The 27,500-nt window shown below is 41.7% G+C and overlaps 1 protein-coding gene and 1 long non-coding RNA gene across 7 annotated transcripts; one reads left to right on the top strand and one right to left on the bottom strand.

Moving 5' to 3' along the window:
- Positions 1-4,729: 4,729 nt before the first annotated feature.
- LOC311309906 lies at positions 4,730-12,644 on the bottom strand. Of its 6 annotated transcripts, XR_014630477.1 has the most exons (14): positions 12,602-12,644; positions 12,438-12,504; positions 10,819-11,737; positions 10,490-10,611; positions 9,039-9,831; positions 8,525-8,895; positions 8,129-8,352; positions 7,150-7,222; positions 6,818-6,955; positions 6,400-6,512; positions 5,875-5,976; positions 5,643-5,755; positions 5,445-5,515; positions 4,730-4,914 (listed from the first exon to the last, which is right to left on the bottom strand). It is a non-coding gene; the product is annotated as an uncharacterized lncRNA (long non-coding RNA). The 6 variants fall into 6 exon arrangements; XR_014630474.1 differs by lacking the exon at positions 7,150-7,222 and adding an exon at positions 7,302-7,373 and having other exon boundaries at positions 8,129-8,895; XR_014630475.1 differs by having other exon boundaries at positions 8,129-8,895.
- Positions 12,645-17,807: 5,163 nt separating this feature from the next.
- On the top strand, positions 17,808-24,532 carry LOC311310138 (uncharacterized protein). The gene is made up of 6 exons (XM_084439561.1): positions 17,808-17,995; positions 19,289-19,374; positions 19,856-19,987; positions 20,130-20,208; positions 22,653-22,750; positions 23,647-24,532. Exons 1-4 carry the CDS (start codon positions 17,890-17,892, stop codon positions 20,136-20,138), a joined length of 333 nt encoding a protein of 110 aa, XP_084295687.1. The 5' UTR covers positions 17,808-17,889; the 3' UTR covers positions 20,139-20,208; positions 22,653-22,750; positions 23,647-24,532.
- Positions 24,533-27,500: the final 2,968 nt, after the last annotated feature.

Below are 27,500 nucleotides of genomic sequence, written 5' to 3'. Positions count from 1 at the left end.
AGTAGTCAAAAAGATGTGTTGAGGAAACCTTTTCCTGGCCTGTTGATACATAACGTCACCCTTATCCAAAACGAGGTTGAGGTCTGCTGTGGTGATGTTTTCATTCTCATGAAGGAATGCAAGGAAAGTTAGTGAATTACATGTACACTGGGTATTTCTGAATGGGCCGTATCTAGGAGAATCCTGGCTGCGGGATGCACAGACATGTTTCACAGAAGGCTGATCTCCCAGGTTTATAGAGTCTGCATGGGAAGGTCCTGCTACACATGGATCATCACGTCCCCTTGTTACACTGTCTGCGTGGGATACCTGTGGTCGACATGACATATCACTTTGACTGTGGTTCACCTGGTAAGCATGAGATGGCCCTGGTACACAAAGATCATCACTCTGATGTCCTCTCTTTACAATGTCTGCATAAGATACCTGTGGTACACACAATGAATCACGTTGACCTCCCTGTGTTACACTGTGAGCACGAGACGCTGCAGACACCTTGACCTCTCCAGGGCTCTGAGGACCAGCACATTCTTCCTGTTCAGTTGTTGCACGGTGAATCTCAGTCGACCCTTGCCAGCGCTGTCTTAGAACTTGGGACCTTTTACTCTTCTTTGGCATTGTTGTTGTGCTCCAAAACCACAAATCTGAATGTTTTACTTTTATTGTGCGCAACCAATATATTAAACACAATACTTTGTAATCTAGCAAAGCAACAACAGTATTATTACTTATATAATTGAATTTTAATTAGATGTCTTGCACTTTGTATTGTACACCCTGTTTATCGTTCAATGGAACCAGTTATGTTGATCTGCTGACAGGATCACTTCAGATGAATCCTCCTTGTGTACTTCAGATGAGTAGAGTTCCTCCTTTGTGTATTTTTATTAGTGTCTCAAGAACAAAAACTTTGGTAAGGCTACACAAATTAGACTACTTCTACTTAGTAAATGTACTGTATATGTAGATAGGTACAATGAGTAATGAAATGCACTTTTCAAATATATCAAAGCAACAGTTTGTATTATTTTAACTTCACACACGGCTATATGAATACATGCAAATACAATTCAGTGCAAAAAAAGTCCAAAGAAGTAATGTTTAACTACTTCAATGTAGATGTCTAAACAATGTAGATGTAAATCTGTGGATAATAAATTCTACTCTTGACACTTTGCTTCAGTATAGAACAGAACAGGATAGGGGACAGAAAGATGGCTTGTAAATGGAAATGCTTGTAATTAGAAATGCTTTATAAATAGATGCTGGTAAAAGAGATGCATGTAATTAAGAGGCTGGTAAAAGAGATGCTTGTAAATGAAATGCTGGTAAAGGAGAGGCTTTGTAGTAATCAGGCGCTGTGAAAATAGGGCAAAGTTTGGGCGCTGTAAAATTGCTTGTAATTGCTGTTAATGCTTGGAATTGCTGTTAATGCTTGGAATTGCTGTTAATGCTTGTAAAAAAGAGAGAGCGGGACAGAGAGAGAGATAAAGATAGAATGCTTGTTATGTAGATTGCTTGTAAAAAGAGAGAGCGGGACAGAGAGAGAGATAAAGATAGAATGCTTGTTATGTAGATTGCTTGTAAAAAGAGAGAGCGGGACAGAGAGAGAGATAAAGATAGAATGCTTGTTATGTAGATTGCTTGTAAAAAAGAGAGAGCGGGATAGAGAGAGAGAGATAAAGATAGAATGCTTGTTAAGTAGAAAGCTTTGATAAAAGCTGTTTTGGTGGCAGTATCGGTGGAACACCTGTAAGACAAAGAAAAAAGGGTGTTAAAATAGTCTATATAATTCAGAAGCGTTTAAGTTTCAGCAATCTTCCCATTTAAATACATGTGCTGGTAAGATAGCAAATATTATGCCAACCTGCTTGTATATTATGTTTTTAAAAATATATATTTTATTTCTACATCCATGTTGAATCACAAATATCAAGTGTTATCATTCCAGCTTTAGGAGTGGTGCAAATATGGGTTGCCTTAGGTACAGAATAACATGTAAATTCTTAAAATCAGTGGCATCCCCATATACCTCTTTATGTTAGTGTTTTCAAATAAAACTATTTCAACAATTAAAATTATATTTAACTTGGGTAGAACTTGTTGAACAGGAGAGACAGAGTGTATATCTTATTAGTCTCGCAAAGCCAGACCTAAACATTGTTTATGCTGTGCCAGCGCTGGAGAAAGGTCTGGCTGGACACTGTCTGGGGAAAAACACTTTCTTTAAACCACTCAATCACAATTGTTAGGGCGTAGCTAAGCCCCAGATGCAACGACGGTTGAAAACAGTAACACGCAGCAGAAGGGAAGGACTCTGGATGATTGGTGCAAGGAGAATCTCCCAATAATAATTATATCCAAAATCTACATCCGGCGAGTCAGACTAGTCTCTTATTATTATTACAGGGTTGAGTTGGACATAGTCTAACTCAACAGATGTAGGTCTTGAAGATGAACCCTACATCCGGCGAGTCAGACTAGTCTCTTATTATTATTACAGGGTTGAGTTGGACATAGTCTAACTCAACAGATGTAGGTCTTGAAGATGAGCCATGTCATTGGCGATCAGCGGCCACCACTGCAGGCCTGCTTGGTTCTTTCGGTAGATGATTTTAAGGACAGGCGATAGAAAGAATATGTTTACAAAACTTGCTGTCTGACAGCTTGGCGTCTGCATCAATCATCAACTATCAGACGCTAAAGAAATGAATCCATTGTAATTAATGACAGCGGCGTGGTGTTCGATGCCTGCGTCCGACGTTCATTTCTTGATTTTTGATGGACACATTGGGGCCAAGGGGTAATAGGGACGTTCCTACATGTTTGTCTACTTCTTATGGAAGAATTGTTATATTTCAAGCATGGTCTATTGTCTGCATTGAGCTGACAACTGTCATTGCATCCAGGGCTTAGCTCCACCCTAGACGATTGTGATTGGTTTAAAGCATGCCCCCCACCCTCCCATCTCAGATGGTAATAGTAATGAGTGCAGTGTGACTTACTGATAAGGGTAGACTATCCAACAAGTTGAACCAACAAGTTGCTCTGTGAAGAGAGATTAACAATTAGTAAATACACAATATGTAGCCCAGAGGTTTTCAAAGTGTAAGGCTATATAAATTACTAGACATTAGATCAATAAACTGGTGAAGTCTGATGTCATTATGTGTTTAACAGAAACTTCCAGACTGCAGTTAAAAGTTAAAACACATCATTAAAGCCATCTAGAAAAATGCATTTCCAAAATGACGACATCACATCACCACTCTCCAGGTCCTACCCACAACTATATAATCAAAATATATCTCACACAATGGTTGACTTACCTGAGTCACTATCAAATCTATGGAGAAAAAGAAAAGAGGGAACAAAAAAGTACACCAGTTAGTACGATTAGTACATTGAAATGCCAAATCTAATCCATGAATATCTTATTTTATAATTAGGTAGTGTTTTATTCTGTCCACGAGGAGGCGCTAGCCTTTATGTTCATTGTGGTTCTATGGGAAGCTATAATAAACTTCATAGTTTAGCCCTAATGTGCATGCATATAGGACTGCACATGTATCGACCCACACTGTCTCACACATGCATGCACGCACACACACACACACACACACACACACAGGTCACACTAATCACAAATAGCTAGGATAAATTCAACGTGCATACCAAACAGCAGTTTGAGTTTGGGCCTCATTCAGGAGGCTAGACCGTTAACTAGCTAACAGAGCAAACTGACGGTGCCAAGATTATCAAGATAGCTAATCCTGTCCAATTTAGGTGTTCGCCAACGTCTCTTGCTTCATGAATATGGAGGTTTACAATAACATTTCGTCTTTTATTTATTCTTGTTAAACCTGTCGCTATGTCAATAAACATCAAATGTTGGACTTAAATATTCTCATTCACCCTACAGCTCGCTAGCTAACGTTCGTGCTATCATTTGCGTTAGCATTACTAGCTAGCGTTCAAACACTGGTCGACAAAAACATTTTAACTTAAGCAGAATTAACTGGAAAAAGTGCGTTAACTGTATTTTAGTAATACTTTGCATAGTAATAACATTGACATGGTTTAGCTATGATATATTAGCTAGCCAACTGTCTTAACATTGCCAACGTCAACTTACCTTCGATTCAAAGGTGACGGAATGAGCTGTTGCCAGGGCCCCTTGACAACACAGCGTGCACACGCGCGTCTCAGTACTTCATTCAAATCTGGTCTACAAGGTTAGTCCACATTTTATATTCAACTGTTGCAGCAGTAGACACCTGGATATGTATATCGAACTTGATGTCTTCCGTTCTCCGTTATGGTGAATGGTGCACAGCATATGAAATTGTGCATTGTGCACAATATGTACTACAGTATAGCATGGTGCAAAGACACCATTATGCACAGGCAATATTGACCTCAGGCTATTGCAAACCCTGCATGAGATGGATTCAGACGGTGAAGATCCTGGTCTTGAAATGCTTAGTGTAAAGTGATTTTGAAAACTCACATCTTTATTCTCTCCCAAAACGTTTTTGCCATTAACAAATGAGAACATATAGATAGATAGGAATCCTGTGTGGGGAAATTGGGTGTTTTAGCAGCAGAAAAGTACAGCAGCAGTGCAGGGGGAAAATGTGTCAAAATCAAACTAGGCTACTGTACTTGGGAGGACATCACAGCTGAATAATGCCAAAGACAACTCAAACACAAGTCTCAATAGGTTTGTAACTTTAATGCGCACTGGCACACACACAGCCCAGGGCCGCAATCATCTCCATGGCGTAAGACAGGACCATGTGACTGGAGCTGACTGTAGCACCGGCCGGTCTGCTTCCTCCCTTATGTGCAGGTCTGGTTTGACCGGGACCAGCCTTCAGCCACACACTGGGTCTATGGAGACCTCCTCATAGACTGGAGGGAGGGAGGAAGGTGAGAGACAGAAAAATATTTTTAAATAAGAACACAAACACACAGACATACAAAACACACACACTAACACAAAGACAACCCCTTCCAGACACTCTAATAAGGCTGTCGTATGCCAAGCTCATACTACAGGATATTTGGGCTGATTCATCCCCGATTCACCACTCCCGACAATCGGAGGAGAAATCTGGTCTGGAACGTTGGTCATTACTGATGTTCGACACAGATTATCTTGTGAAATGTGAGGGGTTTATAGGCCAAATCTTAAACCTCCCGATCGGCTCACAGACCCAGATGTGTGATTATATGCCTTATTCACAAATCTTGTGGTGGGTGCATGTTTGAGATTCACAAGAAGAATATCTGTTAAGATTTCCTTGTGTAATGCAACCCGATTTAGAAATTGATTTTTAAAATCCTGTAGTGTGAGCCCAGGATGACTGTGATGAATCGAGAGTCAGACATGCAGATCAGACCATCATGGACGTAATGAGGATATGCCAGCCAGGACCTACATGCACACATGGCATCTTCAGATCCCTCTCTCAGTTCAGCTGCAGGTACAGTAAGACTCCAGATCAAAATACTGCAGGTGAAGAGGGAGAGAGAAGGAGCGGGCATTAAAGGAAGAAGTGTGACTTGTTCTGTGTATGAGTGAATGTGGGTTGTGCGCCTTTACATGTATGTGTATTTGTACATTTCACTGTTCTCACCTGTATGTATCTGCAGTCATGCCCTTGTCTCAGCAGCTGCATGTCTGAATGTGATTTGGACATTTCAGGGACTTTGATGGCCGTCTCTTCCAAACCATCCTCACCATTCAGTCCTGAGAGAGAGAGAGAGAGAGAGAGAAGACCACCAAGCTTGTACACCTATCTCATATCAACCCTAGCCCACCTCGGCTCACACCTTGTTTGTGTGTGTGTGCCAGCATGACTCACTCACTCTGATACAGTGATCAGAAATCAGCAGTCTCTTTTTAATCAAACCCGGTAGAACTGGTCTCACTAACAGCCTATAGACAAGCTGCAACACGAACAGATGAGCCTTCAGAGAGACAGAGAAAGAAAGAAAGAAAGAAAGAAAGAAAGAAAGAAAGAAAGAAAGAAAGAAAGAGGTTAATCTAGGCATTTAACCTGCATTATAAACACACACACACACTAGTGTGGCGGTGTGTGGGATATTCACGCAGCAGCAGTAAGCCGTTAAGTGCTGAATTTCACATATTGCTATAATCACAGCAAAACATAAACGCATCATATAGCAGAGTGGGAGGTGTGTCTCTTTGGGGTGACGGGTCCACAGCTCCTCCTTCACAGACTACACAGCCACCCTTCAAGAAGAGTGTGTGTGTGTGTGTGTGTGTGTGTGTGTGTGTGTATGTGTGTGTGTGTGCATACGGGTCCTCCCCCTCATAATGTGCAGGTATACATTTATTATTAAAGATTTTGGGTCGCTTTCTGAACTCACCCTCGTCGTCGTCGTCATCATCCTCTTCATCTTCCTCTTCCGACTCTTCCATGGCTTGACCATTCCTGCCCTGTAGCTGAAGGGCCATGCACTGTCCAGCTCTTCTTCTGAGTCTGTAAAGCACAGCAGTTGCAGAGTAAGGTATAAAGAGTAACGCTCTGCTTCTCTGTCCCTCTGCTACTCACTTTCTCAGAGTGACAGTCTCAATCATCAAACTCTGATAGGCAGAGGCCTGACAGCAGGCTGTTAGTTCATGCAGTAGTCCTCTCTCCTCCTCCTCTACGCTTGAGCTATAGGACAGGCTTGAGTAACAGAAGGAGGCTGAGAGTCACAGGTTCGACCTCAAGGTCTGTCTCACTTCTCCCCCATTTGCTGTCCTGGCTTACCTGTGTGGTTGAGACTGTGTGTGTGGAGTTACCTGCATGCGGTTCATGGACTCTCTGAGCTGGTCCAGCTGGTGGGCAGAGCCAAGCGCCTGAAAGCGGATGTTGTCAGCTTCATGTCCTTCTCCCTGAGCTCATTGGTCTCTGCTTTCTTATCCAAACAGTCTGACAGCCTGTGTAGACAGACAGACAGACACACACAAAGTTAGAACATACTCATCATGTAGATACACTATCAAACATGAATACACCAGCTATTAGAGGGAGAGTGAATGAAAAGAGCTGTGAATTGCAAGTCAGTCACTAAGAGAGAAGCACAGGTTGTGTTTGAGAGATGACAAATTCCTGGTATGTGTAAACCATATACCTGGCTAATAAACTGATCTTGTATCTTGACGATTCAGTCACGTTGCAAAAGGCAGCAGGTGAAAACAACACTACTGGAGAAGTAGAGCAATACAGAGTGAAAATAGTGAAGAGGAGAGGAAGCAGAAGTGAAAATAAATGAAAAGGAACCACCTGCGGAACCGAACCGAGGGATCTGCATGGGAGCCTTTTGTGTCTGCAGAGGTTTTACGACTGTACACCGATCTGTGGTGATAACGTAGTATATATATATTAAGTATAGTAATAGTAACAAAACAAAAAAAATATTACGATTTTAATATTTTAAAATGTTTGATCCAGAGTGAAGCGTCCAATGAAAGTCAAGTTTGCTTGATGAAAAGGTATATAAGGCACTGACACAGTGAACTGTCATCGTTTCCCTTGAAGAGAAGTGCCATAACTAGCTAGTTAACATTCTTCTGTTAAGTATCTAGTTACAAACCATATGACATCTTAATGTCTGGGCCCAAAACATATGACAATCAAATACACTATATGGACGAAGGTATTGGGGCCACCTAGACATTACACCTACAGGAGATTTTATGACATCCCATTCTGAATTCATAAGCATTAATATGGAGTTGGTCCCCCCTTTGCAGCTATAACAGCTTCCACTCTTTTTAAAGTGCGTCTGTGGGAATTTTTGCCCATTCATCCAGAAGAGCATTTGTGACGTCAGACACTGATGTTGAACGAGAGGGCCTAGCTCGCAATCTCCATTCTAGTTCATCCCAAAGGTGTTCGATGGGGTTGAAGTCAGGGCTCTGAACGGGCCAGTCAAGTTCTTCTGCACCAACCTCACCTAACCAAGCCTTTATGGACCTTGCTTTGTGTCCATACTATTGTCTATGAATTTAGAATGGGATGTCATAAAGGCTGTAGGTGTAATGTGTAGGTGTCCCAACTTTTGTCAATATAGTGTACATTCTGTGAACTATGAGAATACCAGAACTTGCCGTTGGAGACTCTGCTTGCCAGGGATATGAGACATCCCCTTCGTTGCCTTGAGCCAGATGCACCGCGAACAGAGGGATCTACATAGGAGCCACTTCTGTCCACAGGACAGAGGTTTTAGGGTTGCACACCTCATTGAAAAATACAAATCACATTACCAATATTTTCAGCACACCCGCTTCATACCCATACACACAGGTTTTAGGGTTGTACACCGCACATGGATCTGAGGAGGTCAAAGGGTATGCTTTCAGTATTGTGGGTTTGACATTGAAATATCATACCATTCAGAGAGATCCAATTACCTGCACACCAAATGGAGTGTCCGATAACTTCAAAACTATATAGCCAAATAACCATCAACAGTACATCAGCCCATTCCCAGCAGCCCTTCTCACCCTGCCAGCACGTTGATTTTGCCGCCCACCACCGCCACACCTGGCTGGATGTGGTGCTCCTTCATGGTTGTAAACTAGCCTGCAGAACCGAACCGAGGGATCTGCATGGGAGCCTTTTGTGTCTACACTGAGGTTTTGCGGCTGTACACCGATCTGTGGTGATAGAACCATTGTCATACTGTATATGACCTGGATCAGCTGTAGTCACAAGGAGATCAAATGGGGCCCTTATCCTCCCTTCCCTATGTGGGAATTCAGAGATACATCATTCAGGAACTCCACCTTCGGTGCACAGACTTTTGTCCTGATCCCCTTGCAGGCAGGGTCCTGACACCACTGAAGAGAGAAGTCTGCCATGCTGGGACCGGGCGCTGCAGGGGTCGAAGAGAGCATCCATTCAGTAAGGTGGCCCACTAATAACCAGGCTCCTGTGGCCCCCCAGGTCATCCTGTTGGATGGATGGATCACACACACACACACACACACACACACACACACACACACACACACACACCTGGACATGAAAAGTCGAGAGACTGGACGGCTCATGTCCTTGGAGGGGCGAGTAGTCGAGGTTAGTTCAAATTCTGAGTTTGAGGGGTGGGACTCAATACTTGTTGCACACTTGGACATTTAAGAATGGAGTTCCAGGCATGCATGGATTTTTATGTCTTCTTTATCTCTGCAAAATACAAAACGTGGCACACATCATTCACGCAGCAGTCTCGCATTCTCTACGCTGCATCTGGGAGAACTGAACGTCCGCTCGTGCGCGATACAGAAATCTTGCTGAACATGCGCAACCTAGAATGTTCACTAAACAATATAATGTCACATCTAGAGCACGGAATTCACAGTATCCGCTAAATAATCAAAGGGATTCTCTACACACACACACACTGATAACATTCTACACACATTCATCATTGATCCATTACTGGCTAACGTGACATTAACCACTCAGCTAGCTAACGCCACATGGCTAATCTGTATTGCTAGGCGGAGCTCCGTACTTTTATGCAACTAGCAAAACTCCGGTAGATTACAACATAACGAACGTCTACATTGCAGATCCTCCATACATTACATATTCATCATACAGTGGCGTTGCATACACTTTGTCACATTATCTCACCTGCAAAATACAAAACGTGGCACACATCATTCACGCAGCAGTCTCGCATTCTCTACGCTGCCTCTGGGAGAACTGAACGTCCGCACGCACTGACGTCCTGACCTGTACCCAAGGCCCACTGCTGCCCTCTACTGTGCCCTTGGGAGCATAACTCGTTCTAGCCATAATGAATCTATTGAAATCACAAGTGATGAATGCACATGAATATCTCAATTGCAAGTGAATAAAACAATACAGTATCGCAGTACATAAACAATGCAAAAACAAAACAAGTTGATGGGGGGTGCCTCAGAATGTCCCTAACTTGACTATAGTCCCACATACTTCATAAATGGCTTTTCAAATTCTGACCCAAAGACATGAATATACAAACACTTCACTCTGGCTTACTAGAAGTCTCTTCAACTACTGGTAATAGACCAGTTGGAGTAGGCGGGATGGTATATATGCTAATAAGATACAATTTGTTATATTTTTGTCCATGCCTGAATATAGACCTGTGTATTTAACACTGTGGTTAATTTATTTTAGGCCCAATCTTAATGCATTATATATTTTCCTGCTATTGTTGTAGATCTCTTCCATCCGGAAGTGTTGTGAGAGATCGGGAGACTAGGTGACTATGTTTTTAGAACAAAATCTGACTTTATTGTATGTAGACTACTGCATGTGCCCAGCACCTTGCAGGGCATTGTGGGAATATCCTCCACGCCGAACACACTTTCCCACAAAGATGTGGCCACATTGAGGGTTTCACCATTGGTGAGCAGCACGGTGGTCTGGAATAAAGCGCAACAAAACATGGGCATAGGGGCAGAGCCAGTGCCTACCTTTCAAATCGAGAGCTTCTAGGTATTCAGATTAGGATCAAACTGACCTCCTCACACCCCTCAGACCCCTCTGTGAAGCCGTCAATCTCAAGTATCTGACTTGTTGCAGTTTCAGCGAGGTACTACAGGAGGACAATCAAACATAGCCATAGGGTTCAGCGTACTCAGCGTACAGAGTCCTAAACACATTTAATTTGAGGCACTTTTTCTCCATATTTCATATATGTGTAGTGTACAGTTAATTCAGGACTGGTAATATGAAGCTTGTGGACATAACCCAAGAAATTTGTAAAATCCTGTTTTCCCACATTTAGCATAACACACTTTACCTCTATGTCGGTGAAATTTGTGCTCTGCACAATGTAGCCATAAGGCCCTGTGCTCCCTTTGACATGAGTCAATTTTATGTCCTTATTCAGGATGAGCTCCAGGAGGGTGGCCTCCCTCCAGAGGGTTACTGCCACCCTTTCGCCATTCTGAAAATAGACAGATATTTATAGTAGTGGCTCTTCTTGCTGTTGTTCATGCTGTGCACATGCAGTAGTCTACATACAATAAAGTCAGATTTTCAGCACACCCGCTTCATACCCATACACACAGGTTTTAGGGTTGTACACCGCACATGGATCTGAGGAGGTCAAAGGGTATGCTTTCAGTATTGTGGGTTTGACATTGAAATATCATACCATTCAGAGAGATCCAATTACCTGCACACCAAATGGAGTGTCCGATAACTTCAAAGCTATATAGCCAAATAACCATCAACAGTACATCAGCCCATTCCCAGCAGCCCTTCTCACCCTGCCAGCACGTTGATTTTGCCGCCCACCACCGCCACACCTGGCTGGATGTGGTGCTCCTTCATGGTTGTAAACTAGCCTGCAGAACCGAACCGAGGGATCTGCATGGGAGCCTTTTGTGTCTACACAGAGGTTTTACGACTGTACACCGATCTGTGGTGATAGAACCATTGTCATACTGTATATGACCTGGATCAGCTGTAGTCACAAGGAGATCAAATGGGGCCCTTATCCTCCCTTCCCTATGTGGGAATTCAGAGATACATCATTCAGGAACTCCACCTTCGGTGCACATACTTTTGTCCTGATCCCCTTGCAGGCAGGGTCCTGACACCACTGAAGAGAGAAGTCTGCCATGCTGGGACCGGGCGCTGCAGGGGTCGAAGAGAGCATCCATTCAGTAAGGTGGCCCATTAATAACCAGGCTCCTGTGGCCCCCCAGGTCATCCTGTTGGATGGATGGATCACACACACATACACACACACACACACACACACACACACACACACACACACACACACACACACACACACACACACACGGTCAACATCCTTCTAACTATGATCAGCCAAGGTGATGAGGCTTCAGTAAGTAACTTTTTTTTAACCTTTATTGAATAAAGCAGATTGTTAGCTTGTTATTCCAGCCAGCCAACCAGTTAGTCAGTCAGTCAGTCAAGTCAGCCAACAAACTGATGTAGGATCAGTATTTGTGATCCTACACACCACACATTTACATTATGCTCATTAGCTAGGCAACCTCTGATGGCCACAGGATTGCCAAAGGTGAAACAAATAAATAATAAGTACACAATATTTTACGTATAGTAATAGTAAGAGTTAACGTTACTTAACGTTTGGTATAATTACAGCAACTATATATGCAATTATTAGTGTGAGGGAGATTATTATTACTTGATCTGCGTCGAAACTAATTTATACGAGTATTTCACGGTAACGTTGGCTAACTAGCTTCTCGTTAGCTAACCTGAAGTGAAGCTACACAGCGCGGCTGGCTAGCTAATCTTTGAACAGACTAACACATAACCAAATGAACGACTTCATAATGCGTTTGAATGTCAAAATTAACGGGCACTTATTTATAGTCAATTAATCCTTCTTCACCACGAGACAAAGCTGCAATTTACTTGTTACTGTGCGGCCAACGTCCTACAGAGGAAAGTGGTAATCCAGAGCACCAAGTCCCTCCCCTTCCTGTGGAAAGAATTACAAATATAATAATCCAAACCGAGAACGTAATTTGCAGTTGGTTTGTATACTTAATATAATCAAATAATGATATGTATCTCACCTAAATCCCTTATCCTTCCGGTTTACCTCATGGGACCTTATTCTGAAAAAAAAAAAAGTCAATGTCGAAATATATATGATTATTTGATCCAGGTTGAATTGTGCCAAATCATAAATATGTGATGTGGGTCAATTAAAAATATAATTATGCAAGCCAAAAAAGTCGTAGTTTGTCAACTGTTTAAGTAAGCTAGAATTGTTGGTTTACAGTTCATCATACAAAAATACATACAAATCATACAAGCACCCCCCTAGACATGGTAAAGGCTAGTTGCCACACAGTCACAAAGGTGACACTGATGGAGGAACACCGGGGGAAGATGGAGGTTTTTACTCTTTCATTATCATACCCATTTGTAACTTACAGTATGTAAATGTTTGAATTTAAATATGATACGCATTTGCTCTTCAGCACAGCCACTGATATCTGTAGAAATCGGTGTCTTTGTCATGTGAATAGATTTGCTATTGTAGACTATTCTGGTTTGCTTTATGCATAACTCTTACCTCATAGCTCTTACCTCTTTTTTCCATGTGTATTCCTTGCATGTCATTAGGCAGGGAGGACCTACATCCTGAAAAATATGGCCTGTCAGATGGAAGGGAGGGGACCTGAAGATGCCTGATTATTAGAAGGGAGACGCTGGTATTTCGAACTACCCCTATCCAGGTGCCCCCTCATGTGGCACAGGAGGCTGCCCACATAATCAATCCTCCATCACCCACCCTGGACATGAAAAGTCGAGAGACTGGACGGCTCATGTCCTTGGAGGGGCGAGTAGTCGAGGTTAGTTCAAATTCTGAGTTTGAGGGGTGGGACTCAATACTTGTTGCACACTTGGACATTTAAGAATGGAGTTCCAGGCATGCATGGATTTTTATGTCTTCTTTATCTCTGCAAAATACAAAACGTGGCACACATCATTCACGCAGCAGTCTCGCATTCTCTACGCTGCATCTGGGAGAACTGAACGTCCGCTCGTGCGCGATACAGAAATCTTGCTGAACATGCGCAACCTAGAATGTTCACTAAACAATATAATGTCACATCTAGAGCACGGAATTCACAGTATCCGCTAAATAATCAAAGGGATTCTCTACACACACACACACTGATAACATTCTACACACATTCATCATTGATCCATTACTGGCTAACGTGACATTAACCACTCAGCTAGCTAACGCCACATGGCTAATCTGTATTGCTAGGCGGAGCTCCGTACTTTTATGCAACTAGCAAAACTCCGGTAGATTACAACATAACGAACGTCTACATTGCAGATCCTCCATACATTACATATTCATCATACAGTGGCGTTGCATACACTTTGTCACATTATCTCACCTGCAAAATACAAAACGTGGCACACATCATTCACGCAGCAGTCTCGCATTCTCTACGCTGCCTCTGGGAGAACTGAACGTCCGCACGCACTGACGTCCTGACCTGTACCCAACGCCCACTGCTGCCCTCTACTGTGCCCTTGGGAGCATAACTCGTTCTAGCCATAATGAATCTATTGAAATCACAAGTGATGAATGCACATGAATATCTCAATTGCAAGTGAATAAAACAATACAGTATCGCAGTACATAAACAATGCAAAAACAAAACAAGTTGATGGGGGGTGCCTCAGAATGTCCCTAACTTGACTATAGTCCCACATACTTCATAAATGGCTTTTCAAATTCTGACCCAAAGACATGAATATACAAACACTTCACTCTGGCTTACCAGAAGTCTCTTCAACTACTGGTAATAGACCAGTTGGAGTAGGCGGGATGGTATATATGCTAATAAGATACAATTTGTTATATTTTTGTCCATGCCTGAATATAGACCTGTGTATTTAACACTGTGGTTAATTTATTTTAGGCCCAATCTTAATGCATTATATATTTTCCTGCTATTGTTGTAGATCTCTTCCATCCGGAAGTGTTGTGAGAGATCGGGAGACTAGGTGACTATGTTTTTAGAACAAAATCTGACTTTATTGTATGTAGACTACTGCATGTGCCCAGCATGAACAACAGCAAGAAGAGCCACGACTATAAATATCTGTCTATTTTGAAGTGGCGTGATGGCGAGACTCTGCCCCCTCGGGTCAGAGCCGGTTGTGGACAGTGTAGGCCGCACCGGGTGACCCACCTGCCTTCACCAGTGAAGGCCGTGTGTCTCTAGCCACCTCAGAGGCTGTGTTGTGAGGTCCGTGGCGTGGTGGCGAGACTCCGCCCCCTCGGGTCAGAGCCGGTTGGGGGCAGTGCAATGATATCCGGGCAATCGCCATGCACCCACCTGTGAAGATCATGTGTCTCTAGCCCACTCAAGGGCTGAGTTGTGGTGTCTGTGGCGTGTTCAGTGGCGTGGTGGCGAGACTCCGCCCCCTTGGGTCAGAGCCGGTATTGAACAGTGTAGGCCGCGCCGGGCTACCCACCTGCCTTCACCAGTGAAGACCGTGTGTCTCTAGCCGCCTCAGAGGCTGTGTTGTAACATTGTTAAATATGTTTATGTACATGATAAAATATAACTGTTACTATATTACTGTTAATGTACCAGGGATGAAACCTGTATCTGCTTTTAGTAATCAAAAGTACTTATGAGAGCCTTATTAGAATTGGAAAACAGCTGAAATGAACACAACTTTGATAGGTCTTCAACTGTCCAAATATTTATTTATTTAATACAAAACTAAACTAAATTTAAACTCAAAACAATAAACTCGCCCCCCCCCCCCCCCCCCCCACAAAAAACATCATCATCCCAAAAAAACTAACAAAAGAAAAAAAAAAAATATTTTCCCGCCTCTCCCTCCTTCTCCATGCAGGTGATGACGTTGCCTTCAATGGTCCCTCTCACCTTGCAGGGCATTGTGGGAATATCCTCCACGCCGAACACACTTTCCCACAAAGATGTGGCCACATTGAGGGTTTCACCGTTGGTGAGCAGCACGGTGGTCTGGAATAAAGCGCAACAAAACATGGGCATAGGGGCAGAGCCAGTGCCTACCTTTCAAATCGAGAGCTTCTAGGTATTCAGATTAGGATCAAACTGACCTCCTCACACCCCTCAGACCCCTCTGTGAAGCCGTCGATCTCAAGTATCTGACTTGTTGCAGTTTCAGCGAGGTACTACAGGAGGACAATCAAACATAGCCATAGGGTTCAGCGTACAGAGTCCTAAACACATTTAATTTGAGGCACTTTTTCTCCATATTTCATATATGTGTAGTGTACAGTTAATTCAGGACTGGTAATATGAAGCTTGTGGACATAACCCAAGAAATTTGTAAAATCCTGTTTTCCCACATTTAGCATAACACACTTTACCTCTATGTCGGTGAAATTTGTGCTCTGCACAATGTAGCCATAAGGCCCTGTGCTCCCTTTGACATGAGTCAATTTTATGTCCTTATTCAGGATGAGCTCCAGGAGGGTGGCCTCCCTCCAGAGGGTTACTGCCACCCTTTCGCCATTCTGAAAATAGACAGATATTTATAGTAGTGGCTCTTCTTGCTGTTGTTCATGCTGTGCACATGCAGTAGTCTACATACAATAAAGTCAGATTTTGTTCAAAAAACATAGTCACCTTCTCCAAGGTTACCCTCCTGAGGGGGTAGTCTCCCGATCTCTCACTACACTTCCGGATGGAAGAGATCTACAACAATAGCAGGAAAATATATAATGCATTAAGATTGGGCCTAAAATAAATTAACCACAGTGTTAAATACACAGGTCTATATTCAGGCATGGACAAAAATATAACAAATTGTATCTTATTAGCATATATACCATCCCGCCTACTCCAACTGGTCTATTACCAGTAGTTGAAGAGACTTCTAGTAAGCCAGAGTGAAGTGTTTGTATATTCATGTCTTTGGGTCAGAATTTGAAAAGCCATTTATGAAGTATTAAGTCCCACCCCTCAAACTCAGAATTTGAACTAACCTCGACTACTCGCCCCTCCAAGGACATGAGCCGTCCGGTCTCTCGACTTTTGATGTCCAGGGTGGGTGATGGAGGATTTATTATGTGGGCAGCCTCCTGTGCCACATGAGGGGGCACCTGGATAGGAGTAGTTCTAAATACCTGCGTCTCCCTTCTAATAATCAGGCAACGTCTGGTCCCCTCCCTTCCATCTGACAGGCCATAATTTTTTAGGATGTAGGTCCTCCCTGCCTAATGACATGCAAGGAATACACATGGAAAAAAGAGGTAAGAGCTATGAGGTAAGAGTTATGCATAAAGCAAACCAGAATAGTCTACAATAGCAAATCTATTCACATGACAAAGACCGATTTCTACAGATATCAGTGGCTGTGCTGAAGAGCAAATGCGTATCATATTTAAATTCAAACATTTACATACTGTAAGTTACAAATGGGTATGATAATGAAAGAGTAAAAACCTCCATCTTCCCCCGGTGTTCCTCCATGAGTGTCACCTTTGTGACTGTGTGGCCATCCGTCACTGCACACATTTTATTTATTTTTGTCACCTCTGGGGTGCACTCTCCCTCTCCATCGAACTTCCACCTGAGGACTTTTTTTGTCTCCGTTTCAGCAACCACAGCCACCGTCACAGTGGGTGGCCGGCTAAACGGATTGCTGCTGCTGCTGCTACTTAGTATAGTAGAAAGTTCCATTCTGAAAAATAAAAGTGAAAAAGATATTGTCCAATAATCCTTAGTCATTCACAGTCATTGATTGTAATCAATTTGAGAAAAACGGGGCTGGCACACAAATGTTTTTATTTCATCCACTTTCATGTCTCAATAGGCACACAATCCTTTTGTAAGTCTCTATCCACAATTCACACATTCTGAAAAATAGATAAAAGTGAAAAATATATTATTCCCAAATTCCCTAATGAATTTTAGAAACATTTTACAAAAAGTTAAGAAAATAATGCTTATGGTAGGCTTATGTGTTAAGCATGTTGCGTTAAAAAAAGAAAACGTGTATTTATGCAGACATGGACTGAAACCATGGAGGTACACTATTAATATAATGATCAAGTGAATATAATGAAAGCTACAGTATAGGCACAGAGTTCAGTTTGTCTACCGCCTAGTGCTTGTGTCGACAGTGGGGACTAGTTCCCATCAATATAGAGACCGGAAACACCCTTGTGTGGTGTAACGGAACTTCGTTCACACGGTCACGTGTTTTGCTTTGGATTTCAGATTGAGTAGGCAGTATGCGGCGACACGTGTCAGGACTTTACTGCTGTTTGAAGCGTAACACTAGCTAGTTATTTTTGTATTAATAGTTTTTTGCTTTGTTTAACATGCTGGTGAAGAGGCACGTGTTTGTGACAATTTTCTCCGTTTTGATCATGCATTGTGAATGCCAGCGACATTGGAGAGTTGGAAGCAGACAAGAATACTCCTCAAGTAAGTAATGTTAACGTGACCTGGACCAGAGCTAGGTCTGGACGAATATTAGCCCCTTCCGAGGGTTTTCACGGCTGGCTACTTTGGAGGTTTAAGAATAGCTTAGCTTTTGAATTGAATTGAATTTATTGAGGATAGTCCCTTGAGATGTATAATCTCATATTCGAGGGGGTCCTGGAGGGTTAAACTTGGGTTTTGGCTAACTAGCTAGAGATCAATAGACAGGTAGATAGACCTATTAACTAGCCTAAAACCTCCAGCATGGGCGACTGCTGACGGGCCGTCTCACAGTCTCGAGAGGGCTAAACGAGCACATCTGACATGACTCGCGAGCTTAGGGTTTGCAAGCCCGGGAAATTTAAATGGCTCGAGGAGTTGTGAAGTCTTGTTCTAGCATTAGCTTGCTATATCTAGCATTTTTGTAGCTAGCTAATGCTAACGTTAAAAATGATTTTTTTTGTTTAAAAATAAACTAAACATCTAAAGCAGTAATTATACCCAGTAGCAACCACCCATATTATATTATTAACAAGATAACTTTGATTACATAATGTTACTTGAACAACAACCCTAGCTAGCTAGACGAATTTAAAGGTCCATCAGCTTTAAATCATTCCTTGAAACAGCTAAAGGTCTATAACATTTTAAACTTTGAATGAGAGTTGAAGAGTTAGGTTGTTGATTGAGTTAGGTTTCCAAGTTGAAGGGGGTTTCATGTTGACTACCATAGTTGAATTTTTAAACTAGCCAACGTTAAATACTTACTTCTTAGTCTTTAGTTACTAACTCGTTCAGTGTCGACGGCAGCTGTGGTCTCTCACACTTGTACATCTCAGTTTTGTTGTGACCCTCGAATGTGATTGGATGGTATTTGTGTTTTTTTATTGAGAATATTTATTACAATTTCACAACATACATTTTCATATTGTACTATTACCATACATTATATAAATCATTTTAAAATTATTATTTATTAGTTTCAGTAGGCTATAGCCATAATTTAGAAACCCTGTGGCTACCTGAGGTGTCTCTAGTTTCCCAGGTGGGAACCTAGCTATATATCATTGGTAAAACAATATCAGTGGATGAATGATTAAAATAATACAGAATAAATGAATAACTTAAGTAGAGTTAGATTGTAGTACAGCCAGACAAAATCAATCATTCTATTCATGTAAATAATTGTACTGTCTGTTTGAATCTGATTAGTGTAACCAGATACAAAGATGACCGGACATTGTCTCTGTGGAAGATGTATGTTCTTGCTGTTGATGGAGTGACATGTTCTTGCAGTTGGAGTGATTTATGTGGAGGGCCAGTTTATGGAGATGACAGATGAAGACAGTGACGCAGACGTGAGCTTTAATCTTACAGCCAACGTAAGTCTTGAATACAAGCTGCCGACTCCTATGATTATTAAGATTATGCTCAATAACAGATACACTCCAATACTCAATTTACAAATTACAAACTACACAATAAGTACAATTTCTATATAGTATAAAATACGGGTAAGAAGAAGCATATCGGCCTGGATGCTATATATGGATATGAATAAATAAATCACTGGGGGGTGGGGGGCATAGGCCTATCTGCATGCTATATGTGAGGTATATTGACATTTGCTTCTGGTTATGTTATGTACAGTAGATATTCTATCAGAGGTATTCTCCCGAGCATGGAGTGGAGAATACCTCATTGATCTCAGCTTTGTGTAGTTTCTGAAGAGAAGGGAAAGCTGTACTCTGCAGATACATCTTCTCACTCACTCACTCACTCACTTACACACACACTCTGACACCGACTCCAGTTAGATACGGATGTACTGTAGTAATGATTTGGTGTGATGTGTTTGTGCAGTTTGAGGCTGCATGGTTCCAGACCAACATTGCATCAGGGACATCCCACCAGACTGACGAGGTGATCCAGGCAGGTGCTGTCCCCATCTTCATAGAGATACTCAGCTGTGACTTCCAGGACGTCCAGAAACAGGTACAGTGGGAATGAAATGAAGAATTTCAATGCTCGCTTATTCTAACTGCTATACATAAAATACATCTTAAGCTCTGTGACCCTTTTTGATTTATATTGAGTTTCTGATGGCGCTTCGTACTGTGTGCTCCTGAACCTGCAGGCAGTCTGAGCCCTCGGGAACAAGGTCTTTGGACTCTGTGCCATGTAGTGGACTGCAACATCCTACCCTCCCTAGTGCAGTAAGTGTCATTTTCCTCTAACTCTCCTGTTGTAAGCAGACAAAATGGACCCCCCTCATGGTAAGAAATGGGGCAGATTGTATTCGCACACAAACTTGTACATGCCATCTGTTACATAACACGTGTGCGCCTTTGTAAAGCATAGAACATACTACACAGTAATCACTTACTGTGACCGTGCAACATTGACTTGCATAACATTAGTGTAGGTACCCAAGATGGCACTTATGACTCTTGTAATGACAATGGAGTTGAATCTGTAATTAAAATATCAATCTTGCCAGCGCTTAATTTGACAAGAAATATCTTTGGTCACTACTAGTACATACCGTGAGGGAAATAATTATTTGAACCCCTGCTGATTTTGTCAGTTTGCCCACTGACAAAGAAATGATCAGTCTATGATTTTAATGGTAGGTTTATTTTAACAGTGAGAGACAGAATAACAACAAAAAGTCGCAAAACATGACTTGGTACGTAATTGCAAAACCCTTGTTGGCAATCACTGAGGTCAGACGTGTCTTGTAGTTGGCCACCAGGTTTTCACACATCTCAGGAGGGATTCTGTACCACTCCTCTTTGCAGATCCTCTCCAAGTCATTAAGGTTTCGAGGCTGATGTTTGGCAACTTGAATCGTAAGCTCCCTCCACAGAGTTTATATGGGATTAAGGTCTGTAGTCTGGCTAGGTCACTCCAGGACCTTAATGTGCTTCTAATTGAGCCACTCCTTTGTTGTCTTGGCTGTGTGTTTTGGGTCATTGTCATGCTGGTATACCCATCCACGACCCATTTTCAGTGTCCTGGCTGAGGGAAGGAGGTTCTCACCCAAGATTTGATGGTACATGGCCCCATCCATCTTCCCTTTGATGTGGTGAAGTTGTCCTGTCCCCTTAGCAGAAAAACACCCCCAAAGCATAATGTTTCCACCTCCATGTTTGACGGTGAGGATGGTGTTCATGGGGTCATAGTCAGCGTTCCTCCTCCTCCAAACACGGCGAGTTGAGTTGATGCCAAAGAGCTAGATTTTTGACCACAACACTTTTACCCAGTCCTCCTCTGAATCATTCAGATGTTCATTGGCAAACTTCAGACGGGCCTGTACATGTGCTTTCTTCAGCAGTGGGACCTTGCGGGTGCTGCAGGATTTCAGTCCATTACGGTGTAGTGTGTTACCAATTGTTTTCTTGGTGACTGTGGTCCCAGCTGCCTTGAGATCAGACAAGATCGTCCCATGTAGTTCTGGGCTGATTCCTCACTGTTCTCATGATCATTGAAGCTCCACGAGGCGAGATTTTGCGTGGAGCCCCAGACCGAGGGAGATTGTTTTTTTGTGTTTTTTCCATTTGCTAATAATCGTACCAACTGTTGTCACCTTCTCACCAAGCTGCTTGGCGATGGTCGTGTAGCCCATTCCAGCCTTGTGCAGGCCTACAATCTTGTCCCTGACATGCTTAGACAGCTCTTTGGTCTTGGCCATGGTGGAGAGTTTGGAATCTGATTGATTGATTGCTTCTGTGGACATGTGTCTTTTATACAGGTAACAAGCTGAGATTAGGAGCACTCTCTTAAAGGGAGAGGACTCATTTGTGTGCCTCATGGACATAACCAGTCTGTGGGAGCCAGAAATCTTGCTGGTTGATAGGGGATCAAATACTTATTTCACTCAATCAAATGCAAATCAATTTATACCTTTTTTGAAATGTGTTTTTCTGGATTTTTTTCGTTGTTATTCTGTCTCTCACTGTTAAAATAAACCTACCATTAAAATGATAGACTCATCATTTCTTTGTCAGTGGGCAAACGTGCAAAATCAACAGGAGATCAAATAATTATTTTCCTCACTGTATTTTCTCTGTATTATATAAGTCTGAGCTCGCAATCTGATTGGTTAAGAGCTGTTGTATATACATGATATATGGAGTCTCTTTACAATTCTACTTAAGATATTACTGTGCCACTTGTTACTGCCTAATTGATGCTATGTTATATTATGATCGTACTATAACCAATGCCTATTTGTTGTGAGAATAGGTCGGTTGATATGTTATAAAATAATGTTAATAAATAAATGTATTTTATTCAAATATTGAAATGTATTATTATAATTAGAATAAATGTATTCAAATTATTCAAATAAACAAAGACACCAATTTGCATTCATCAAAACATTTTATTTCATAATATGTCCAGGTAGAGTTTAAATGGTCCAGTCTATTCCCCCACCCATGTAACTTGGCATGGCCATCCTGAGAATTTGAGATCACGTGATCTAAGCTACCACCCATTGTCATCACTCCTGTTGTTGGTAGTGCTCAATCCGGGCCTTGCTATCACGACTGCCACTCAGAAACCTGAACACACGCACACAGACACCGACGTGTGATAGTGATTGATGGAGGAATGACACCTTTAAAAAGGCAATAAAACTATTGTTTTGCTACAGGCTGCCTCAGGAGATGGTGATTCCTCCCCCTGTCATCAGAACCCTTCAAACAAGAACCAGGAGTGTTAGGGGAGGTGTTTGACATGCTGAACCTCAAGGTAACTGTACTGCTGAATACCAAACAGTTCATTTTGATAGCCTATGTTTAAAAAGTGCAATGCAGTAAGGTAATTAAACATCACAATTGCTCAACCATGTTACTACAGACCTCTTCATGGATCTACTTACTGCCACTGATTAAACACCTACAATGCCTGTTGTCTCACATCTGTCCTGTTTACTACTGCTTTATAATTACATCCTTCACTGGATCAATATTGAATATGAGTCTGAGGTTTGTTTGTCTGATTACATCAGGCCTAGTGCAGAGGACATCAACTGGGCTTTGTGTCAGACAAAAAACATTACTGCCACCAGCATTGAGGGTTAATCAAAGTCATTGACCACATTCAGTTTCCTCAGAAGACAGACATCTGGTGACTGATAACATACTCTTAACACGAATGCATAGATGCCATACACAAGACTAGTTGGATAGAATAGAATATAGTATTTTGTGTCATGTTATTATATCTTCACTCTGTTGTATAGAATTGCATGGCTATGCCCATAACTTTAAGACCTTTTTTGAAATAACAAGTGTAGGTCTTTAATTACCTGATATTGATGCATGTACTTCATTCTATAGGGCACAGATGGCAAAGTCTATTGGCTGATGGTAGGTAGTATGGTGGCACCCGGTGTCCGGGTTGAGTTAAATGATGTTTATCATCCTCATTCCAGCCGAGCAACACAATCATCTCAGCCCTGCCCAGTGCCTTTTACAGAGATACAGTAGATTTACGCAACTACTACTACTAGAACACACAGTTTGAGTTAAAAGGCTTCACAAGAGCTAAATACTGTTTTTCTCTGATCATAAAGCCATTCCCCTAACACAGAACTGAATCAAGAAGCGATATTGTTGCAAGTGACCTCTGTGTTCTGGTCCTAGATGAGTCCACCAACATCCCCATGACCTGGAACCTCCCGGCCTCCAGGACCAGGGGACGGCACTCCTTACAGTCCAGGACCAGCGAGCCTGAATTATTTATTTTTAAGTATAAAAGATATTACAAATCTGAAATAACTTGTACATGAAATCTGTCACATAACATGTGTGGGCATTTGTAAAGCATAGAACATACAATTCACTTACTGTGGCCGTGCAACATTGACTTAAATAACATTATTGTACATGTAGGTACCCCATATGGTACTTATGAGTCTTGCAATGACAATTAAGTTGAATCTGTAATTTAAATATCAATCTTGCCAGCAGCTGCTTAAATTCAAGCCAAGAAATATGTTTGGTCACTACTAGTACATATTTACAATGGGTCTGAAATGTGATTAAAGGAGAACTTACTGATACTTCAATGGTTTTAAGTAGCTCAGAGTATGAAGGAGTTGACTGCTAAAAACGTACGGAAGATGTATAAAGACATTCAACATCAGTATACAGCCTTGTATACTGATGTGTGATACACAACAAGCAGCATTCATTTAGCAATGCTATTTAATGTAAGGGAGGAGGATGGCATATCTGCACATTTATAGCCCTTAACTCTCCATGGTCAATGTCCATAGACTCCAAGTCATCGTCCATCTTGGAAATTAATGAGTTTACAGCCTGAAAATGATTAAACATTATAATTTGTTCTAATGATGATTCCTATAATGGTGTGTGCTCTTCTACATGATAGGGTCATTCATTTTGTTCCAAACAGATCAGTGCATGTACAGTCAAAATGTTCATAACACACTTCTCTCGCTGAGAAAAGCGTTTTCCAGGCATGGAAACACAAAATGTCAATAGGTGAATAAAAGCATTTCTACCACAAGAATACATGTTCTAATGATGATTCCTATAATGGTGCGTGCTCTTCTAGCCTTAGATGATGTCAGACGGTCAAATCCAGGAACTGGGCATGAGAGAGGAGGAGGGAGGGAGAGAAGGGGCATCAACAAGGATGAATGGGGTTTTCTGAAATATCCTTCGAATTTCCTTATTTGTTCTCTGCAATTGTTGCATATAGGCTCCGACATTTTTAGAGCTTCACATAACAGACATCTCACAAAATCTTGTGACAAGCATGTAATAATAATCATCACGTGTTTATTGTTACACTCAAATCTCCTACGAGCGATGGCGCTAGGGAGTGCAGGCAACATTTATTTATTATAAGCTTCACATAATGACTGACATCTCACGAAATCTTGTGACAAGCATGTAATAATAATCATCACGTGTTGTTGCACACAATCCTCCTACCAGCGATGGCGCTAGGGAGTGCAGAGATTGCGTGGCGCACCACCAATAACAAACGAGACGAAGACAGACCTTTTTTCAGAAGGCAGTTTTACAGAGGTCACATAAGATATATTAAACATGTTTATTAGCAATTCCGAGCGTTCTAAACCCACCGTCGTATGCTGAAACCCTCCCGAGTGAGTCAGTATCTTTGAAATTTCTCTGCAACACTTGTTAGAAGAGCGGAGATATTTTTAAGGACAGCTGGTCTACGATGGGACAATTGTAGATACGGAGAGCTAGCTCTTCCAACGGCCGTATACCTACAGTCCAGAAAGAGGCTAGCTAATAAGGTGAGACGTTTCAGACGTTCATTCTTTAACGTTAACGTAAACAGGACTGAACTAGATCAATATAGCTTACCCCATCGAACTGGATGTAAACAAATGCTGCGTGTTGTTGTCATGTATGGTAGGTGTCGGCTGAAACTTCGCAGTTCGCTGTGACAGCACGCTGGGAGACTCCCCCGGCTACACCCCTTGCTGCAGGTACGACACAAATCCCAACTGACCATCATTCACTTCAATGGAAAGGCATGCCGGCTTCAGACAGCTCTCTCTCAAAAAGTATAAAGGTCACAGCTTAGATATTGACACCCTAGGAATCCTGAGAAAATGCTGAACATTTAAGGCTATGATATGTCCGTGTAGCTTAAAAACTGTAGCCATGGCGACGAGTTAGAAAAAGGGTAAAAATGCAAAATGAGCAGCTCAAAAGGTAGAGTGTGGCCCATACGTTTCAATGGAGAGCGTAGTTACCGAACAAATCGTCATACAGCTAAAACTATAAGTCACACGGCTTAGATACTTACATTGTACGAATCAGCACAGTTGTGTGAACATTTTAATTTAGAATATGTGTATGAGCTGTTAAAACTGTAGGAGCGACAGCAGTTTACAAAACATGCAGATGTTTTCAAAATACGAGCTGCTACACTGTAAAAACTGAACATTCCACACATCCACTTCAATGTTAAAAAGGGTCCCAAACAAACTTAAATTACATAAAAACTATAAGGAATTTCAAAAATCTGAATGGTTAGTTTACTCACCGAAAGGTCCTGAACATTTTAAACTTTGAAGGAGGTTTCTAGCACAAAAAATGAAGGAGGAGATAGGTTTCAAAGCTGATGAGGGGTTTCAAGGTCTGCCATAGACTTCCATTGTAATTTTTTTTGGAGAAAAGCTGAATATTTTGAAAAGTATAAAATATATTAAAAATCTGAAAGATATCCCATAAAGACCTTAACAAGCTGAACATTTTGATAGTTGAATGGTTTCTGTAGCTCAAAGTATGAAGGAGTTGAAGGCTGAAGAAGGTTTCAAAACTCCCCCATAGACTTCCATTCAAAAAAATTGTTGAAAAAGTTGAATATTTTAAAAAGTATAAAAGGTATAAAAAATCTGAAAGTATTCCGCGCATGTCCTTAACAAGCTGAACATTTTGATACTTGAATGGTTTAAGTGGCTCAAAGTATGAAGGAGCTACAGAGAGCCAAAAAACGTACGGAAGAAGAAGTAAAAAAAATAAAGAACTGGATAACAATAGTGTGAATGCTCTAAAGCATTCACACTAACTAGAAAATTGCATTTCCTGCAGAAAATGCGTGTGAATGCTGAGCAGCTGAACGGAATAGCAAAAGCATTGCTGAAAATGCATGAATGTGAAAAAATCTGAAATGTCAAATGCATCACACCTGAATGGTTGAAAATCCTGGAAGCTGAAAAGCCTGGAAGCTGAAAAACCCTGAAGCTTAGCTGAACTGTGAAACTGGCAGAATTGGAAGCTGAAGTGCATTACATCAAGAAGCTAAGAACTTAAATACATTGCTACAAAAGCTGGAAGATAAACTGTTACACTGTAATGATGGAATGTATAGCTAAAAGGATTGGAAGCTGAAAAACCTGGAAACTTAGCTGAAATATAAAACTGGCAGAGTTGGAATCTGAACTGCATTGCATAAAGAAGCTCAACATTTAAATACATTGCTACAAAAGCTGGAAGATGAACTGTAATACTGTCAAAACTGAAACATGGAATAAATGATGGAATGTATTGCTAAAAAAGCTTGTAAGCTGGAACACTGGAAGCTTAGCTGACATGTGAAACTGGCAGAATTGGAACTGCATTACCTAAAGAAGCTAAGAACTTAAATACTTTTAAACTTTTCAACCTGAGTAGTTTAAACCTTGAACTGAATCTTTAGCTTGAAAGATGAGCAATAGAGTAATACTGTCAAAGCTGAAAGATGGAATGAATGATGGAATGTATGGCTTAAAAGCTTGGAAGCCTGTCGGGACAGTACAGTGACCACTGGGCAATCTCTATGTACCAGACGGTGAAGAGCGTGTGTCTCTAGACCATATGGGCTGAGTTCTGTGGTCCATGGCGTGGATAGTGGCGTGGTGAAAAGACTCCGCCCCCTTGGGTCAGAGCTGGTCGGGGGCAGTGCAATGACCTCTGGGCAGTGTCCTTGCATCCACTGGTGAAGACCG

The sequence above is a fragment of the Borostomias antarcticus genome, assembly GCF_949987555.1.
Source record: "Borostomias antarcticus genome assembly, chromosome: 6".
NCBI lineage: Eukaryota > Metazoa > Chordata > Actinopteri > Stomiiformes > Stomiidae > Borostomias > Borostomias antarcticus.
This window is presented reverse-complemented; position numbering and strand designations above follow the sequence as displayed.

Coding starts and splice junctions, on each gene's coding strand:
- LOC311310138 (XM_084439561.1), top strand. CDS start 17,890: ATGCTGGTGAAGAGGCACGTGTTTGTGACAATTTTCTCCGTTTTGATC. Junction 17,996..19,288: donor CAGACAAGAATACTCCTCAA/GTAAGTAATGTT, acceptor ATGTTCTTGCAG/TTGGAGTGATTTATGTGGAG. Junction 19,375..19,855: donor GCTTTAATCTTACAGCCAAC/GTAAGTCTTGAA, acceptor GTGTTTGTGCAG/TTTGAGGCTGCATGGTTCCA.